Source organism: Protopterus annectens, chromosome 7.part0, assembly GCF_019279795.1.
Source record: "Protopterus annectens isolate FY-2018-M chromosome 7.part0, PAN1.0, whole genome shotgun sequence".
Taxonomy (NCBI): Eukaryota; Metazoa; Chordata; order Ceratodontiformes; family Protopteridae; genus Protopterus; species Protopterus annectens.
The window spans coordinates 527599325-527605604 of record NC_056739.1 but is presented as its reverse complement, the minus strand read 5'-3'; the positions used below and the strand labels follow the sequence as shown (position 1 = coordinate 527605604).

Genomic DNA, 6280 nt, shown 5'->3' with positions numbered 1-6280 from the left:
GCAAGGGAGCTGTATTGACAATTAAAACTAACAGCCCATCCCCTGGGCTTAATTAAACAGTTTCAAATGGGTGCATTCTGAAGATTAAATTAAATGAGAAATTTCTTAATTATTTTTTTAGGTTAGTATTTTATTCTAAGTAGTTAATTTACAATGTGTATGATGTTTTGTTTGGACTCTGTATTCATTGGTCATCTGACAAATATTCATATCATCTGTTTGTTGATTTGTGCTTCTGTAACATGTGATGTGATGTTTAACATTTAAATTGTAGTTTTGGTAATATTGTTATTCTGATGAAATCAGATTTACATGTAGAACAAAAATGCTTATTGATTTCTGTTAAAGTGTACGTGGAGTATTTGTGGCATTTTTTTTCTTTGTTGTTTTAATTTAGAATAAAATAAAATAATATCCTCATAATTAAGGCATTTGTTTCAGTATCCTTCACATTGAAATAGTCACGTGTATTTGCAATTTCTACAATGCAAAAGCAAAGTGACCTGTTTGTATTTTTCATTATAGCACTTTCAAAGAGACATCCAAACTCACCCAGGAAACATTCAGACATGGAAATAAGGTTAAATCCAAAGTCAGCTAATTTTTTTTTGCTTCTTATCATTGGGATACCTGCAAATCTCACCATACTGATGTTGTTCATCGTCTCTGCAATTTCTGATAAGAAGCTCATGCCAACAGACTTAATTCTTACAAAACTGTCCTTTGTAAATATTATAGTTGTCCTTGTGAGAGGAATTCCACAGGCTCTCACAGACATAGGCATCCAGAAGTTATTCAACAACTATGGGTGTAAAGTTGTTATATTTACCTACCGTGTTTGCCGAGCAATGTCTGTGTGTATAACAGCCGTGCTAAGCATCTATCAGTGTAGTGTCCTCTTACCCCCTTCATCAAAATATACAACACTGAAGCAGAAGGTGGCTCAAAATATTGTTGTTATCTTCCTTTTCATATGGTGTATCAACGGCATCATTTACATTCCTCTTGGTTTCGTGTATACTCAGTCTGAAGTTAATTCAACTATTCCCAAATATGCAATCAACTTAGAGTTTTGTTTTGTTTTATTTCCAAATGAAGTAGCATACAGAGTGAATGGAATAGTTTATTCCTTTCGAGACTTTATATTTATTGGCCTTATGGTACTATCTAGCAGCTACATTGTTGCAATTCTATACAAACATAATAAAAAACTCCAGAACATCAGAAGTCCTGACCAAAAGCAAAGAAATGCCACAGAGTTAAAAGCAGCTAAAGCTGTAGTTATGTTGGTAACACTGTACGTTTTCTTGTTTGGACTTGATAATGCCATCTGGATGTATACCCTCACTGTTTCTAATGTCGCACCTGTAATTTCATCATCTCGTGTCTTCTTTGCTTTGTTGTATACTGCAGTTAGCCCTTTGGTAATAATGGGAACAAATAAAAAAATTCAGCAAAAACTGAAATGCTTTTCTTATAATACGGACAAAAAAGTTAAACAGAGCACTGTTGCACATATAGAAATAAAGACAGAAGAAATGAACTCTTAAATGCAGTTTAATTGCATTACATATTTATATTTTGCCTTGTAATTCTAAAGTCTTCATCTTTGAACTTCTTGACTGAGTGAAATTATTAAGGTATGAAGAAAAATTTTTAGCAGCATCTTCACAATGAAGTCAATGTAGCAATATATCCCTGAAATGCATCTCAAATAAAGATCACATCTTCAGTGGGCTGCAGATTTTATGCTGGAATTAAAAATAACATTAAGTCAGAATTGTATATTATTTGCCATTATTTTTCTTTTTGCTAACATAACTAAGGGGATATCCTACTGTATTAATTACATTTTATGAAATGTTTACAGTATATACCTGTTGATGCTTAATGAATCTTTTATTATTAAAGAGGTTGGGACTTGGTATAATAAGGTGTTTCACTCACAGTCTCAGGGTAGAGGGTTTGATAATCAACTTTGAAAGAAAAATTGTCTTGGCCCAAGATAGCTGTCAAGGACAGCAAGCCTTGTACTTACCTATGAACCTATTATTCACCTACGCAGTAGAACTTATTAAGGATATGGGTACTAATGTTTTCTTTTTGTGTGCTTTGAGAATTACCCTGGTAAATTCAATTAAAAAGACTAACAATCTTGGATCACTTCCAACACAAACCTATTTCCTTAAAACAATTCAGAAAGGAAGGCATTTCCTAGTGGAATTTCATTAAATTTAATGATCTGCCAAGGTTGTTGAAAAAAGGTAAGCATACCAGACTGACAACCAATAACAACTACTTTGTTCACTTGTTCTGTGTGTTTAATCCTAGTTAAGTAGCAGCTTTATTTTCCCCACTGCTTGTAAAATGTCCTTGAATGGAACACAGTATGTGTTATGCATGTTTGGATTCTGTGTTATCATGAACAGAGGGTTAGATTACTGGCTTTGGAAAGTGCATGTTTGCATTTATATGGAGATTATTTATTTATTTATTTATTTATTGTCTTGTTCTATACCACTGCAGTTTATAGTATTGAGTTTTGCATTATGTGATATTGCTATGTAACATTGTTAATGCACAATTTGGGTGGGATTGTTCATAGGCTCATAGGTTCATAGGTTGATACTAGGCTATCGGCCCTAGGACCTATACAAGACTAGCCATAACAATTCCCTGGCTATTTCTTCCCACAGTATTTACTTTCCTGGACCCCTGCCTAGCAGGGCGACTGACATGATCCCTGGGGTGAATTTCCTATCTCCCATCCAATCATCAAGGTTCCTTTTGAAGTGGGCCAAAGAGGCGCTCTGCTTGACATATATGGGCAGTCTACTCCAGAGTCTGGGGAGTCTCTGGGTCAGGAACCTATCCCTCCAGCATGTTTTGTTCATTGTGATGACAAGGTTTAGATCCCTGGAGCATGTGTCTCTGAGGGACTGGGATTTCTTTAAATGTAGCATATTCAACAGTTTTGGGTTTGACATGGCCTTGTATGTGAAGCAGAGATTGCCTCTGAGTAGACGATATGCAGCAGAGTATAGGTGGAGTTTTTTAGATGTTCAGCATAAGGCATCTGCTTTAGGCCTGTGATTCTTTTAGTGAGGTATTTCTGCGGCCTTTCCAGTTGTTGCAGATGTCTTGAGAGGTACATACCAAATGAGGCACTGTATTCTATAATGGGTCTAATGAGGGATCAGTACATTGAGACAATGACCTCCTTTTTTCTGGATGAAAAACCCTTAGTGATGAGGTGTGCCACATAGAAGGAGTTCCTGACTATTGTGACGATGTGGTTATTGAAGGTGAGACCACTGTCCACCTGTGTCCCTAAGTCTCTTATCACACGTTCAGTGTTTAGTGTACTGCCACCTATGTGGTAATTCATGGGTACATGTTTTTTCCAAAGGGGTTAACTATACATTTCTTGGCATTGAGCTTGATCTCATGGCACTGGCACCAAGCATCTGTTTCTGTAAGGCTCTTTTGTAGAATATCTACATCCTTTGGGGATTCAATAATAGCTCCCAGTTTGCAGTCATCTGTGGATTTTATTAGCCAGAGTCCCTTAGTGTTGGCCTGTACTTCAGAGAAGTAGATGCCAAACAAGAGCAGTCCCAGGACTGAACCCTGAGGTACTCCACTTTTCACTTGACTGAAGCTGTATTTGGAGTCGGCTACTTTTACAGTGTGGGTTCTGTCAGTAAGCTAGTTGGCAACCCATCAAGTGATGTAGGGATTAATGCCCAGCTTAGTAAGTTTATCTATGATTCTATAGTGGGGGTAACAGTGGGTGTGAAATTCTCAGCATTAGTTTTGTGTGCCTGTAATTGTTCTCATTTTATATCAAATTCTTCATAGTCAGTGGCTTTGAATACTCATTCATCCTTTCATTCATTCATATGCTATATCTACATTTTCCTATGCTGGGTCGTAGGAGACAAAAGCTGATTTCAGTAAGTGCTGTGTCTAAGACAGGAAATAGTACTGTCTAACCAGGGTATTGCATGACTTGTATACTCCATCACTACGCATACTACATCCACACACACATACCAACTGATACAATTTGAACATTGCCAGTTCACCTGCTTGTATGTGTTTTTTCAATGTGGGATGAAACTTGTTCCCCTGTGAAAATCCTTTAAAAACGCATAGAGAAAATTACTCCAGTGAGAAAGTTATGTAGCCAACAGGCACACATGCACCAAGCACTGTGACGCAGCAATGTTAACTGATGCAGTTTTGGTGTTAATCCTAGATGCTATGAACAGTTTCCATAAACTTCTTCTAATAACAGTTTGGTAAATTATCCTAGAAACAACCATACATGGACTGAAACACAAAGTACCACATTAAATGCAGTTTTATTCGATGTTGCTTTAATTTCAGCATTTACAATTTCACATCACTGTGAATCTTTATCATTCATAAACGTATATTGTTTAACCAATTATAGGTAAAATGGATCTGGTGTTCTTTCTCAGAGATTCTGTTTTTAGTATGGGAAAGGCAAATATTTTACTCTTTCCATTTATGTCACAAGGTCCACAGGATTTGAGTATTGCCTGGCAGTTAGAAAGAGTGTCAGGTCCTTGAATCACTTCACAGGATGGATATTTGTCAATGTTTTCTGTATAGATCACTACTGTTGTAGTCCTTACTGCAGAAAGCCAAACATCTGGCCTGACATCCAGAGATCAGCACCATCTCCATCCTGAATGGGTGGAAATTAGCCACTTACAGATGTCATTAGATTCCCTATGTAAAGTAGATATCTGCCCGCACCACTTTAAATCTTTCATGCCACAGTTTGCAGTGCATATATCATGCCACAGCATCTGTAATTTGTCAACATTTGCATGCTTCATTACTAATTCTAGATACGTACCCCTCTGGAGAAATGTTATTGTTACCATTAGCATCTTACTTTGCAGAGTTGAAACTAGCACTACATTGTTTGGAAAGGCCTGATGACTAATTATGATTTAAGGTTTGGCATCTCTTAAGAAAGAGGACACATGCTTCTGTGGTTGGCTTATTCTTTATAATGATTCTCATGATACCTTTTACATACTATTTTTAGGATCAAAGCATGACATTGAGAGGTGTAGTGTTCCCCAAGATTTTACTCCTTCGACTGTAGATGAAAAGAGTGTTCTCTGCAAAATTGTTATAACAGAAAGAAGCTACCACCACCACATTTTCCAGTTCATTCACAAGCTTGGACATTGCCACTAAGAAATTAATAGAAATGTCAGCTAAGTAGGAAGCACACAGTGACTCAGGAGATGTGACAACTGTGTTCTGCAACCACTGGTTGACTTGAGGATGAAGGTTCCAACAATGTGCTTTTGTGACTCTTAACTCATACTTCTAAGTTATTCCAGTCTTATAGTAAATCCCCTTTGGACAATATCAGGTTTGCAGATCAAGTTACTTCCCACAAATACTAAGTCTGTGATTCAGACCATATGCCACGCTTCATATACCAGTGGCCAAAGTATGCTTCATAGTTTTTGAATGCAAACATGGTATCCTTACTAGTTTACATAGAGCGGGCATCCTGGGTTGAGATGTGGAGGTCTGAGAGTCCCATTTCCAAGCCAGGCTACCAAGGTGTCTGCTTCAGCCAAGAATACAAGAAAGCTTGAAAATAGGATTACCCCTCTCCCCAACTCCCTACAGATTTCTGAGCCAGAGATTATGGGTGGAATCTCAATTCTTCATGGAGTCTTTGATTCAAGGATCCCTTCAGGTCCTACAGATCCTGCATCCAAGAGTAGACCAGCCTTTACTGTCTGGAACCCCTCTGATAAGAGAACGAGACAACCCACCTCGGAGAGGGATGATGATTCTTCATAGAATGAGTTGGAAGAATTGAACTTCTCCTCCCATGTCCTCCCCATTAGTGTATGGCATGAGGACTGATAGCCAATGCTCTCTGCTTCATCCATACAGGAAATCTCATTTGGAGACATTCTTTCAGAATGAAAGCCCACTTCAACTGTGAAGTCAGGCTGATATCAGATGCCTGAAAAGGAATTTTGCTCTCCTGGGTCTGAATGTCCTTTAAAAAGTGGCAATTTCTGTAGTCTTTAGAACTGTAGAGGCTAAATTCTTAGCTGTCTCTAAAGAAATGGATATAAACCCCCCCCCCCAAAAAAAAGCCTAAAAGATTTTACAGGGTCAAGGAGACCCATACATTAATTGGATAACATGATCCAGGAGTCCCACAAGTTTGTAGGTTTTACAAGATCAAGGAGACTCATAATTTCCT

The 6280-nt window shown here is 37.7% G+C and overlaps 1 protein-coding gene across 1 annotated transcript; it reads left to right on the top strand.

The window, feature by feature from the left end:
* The first annotated feature begins 569 nt into the window (after window positions 1-569).
* On the top strand, window positions 570-1550 carry LOC122806042 (olfactory receptor class A-like protein 1). Its single transcript, XM_044076281.1, has one exon. The coding sequence runs from the start codon at window positions 570-572 to the stop codon at window positions 1548-1550; it is 981 nt and encodes a 326-aa protein (XP_043932216.1).
* The last annotated feature ends 4730 nt before the right edge of the window (window positions 1551-6280 follow it).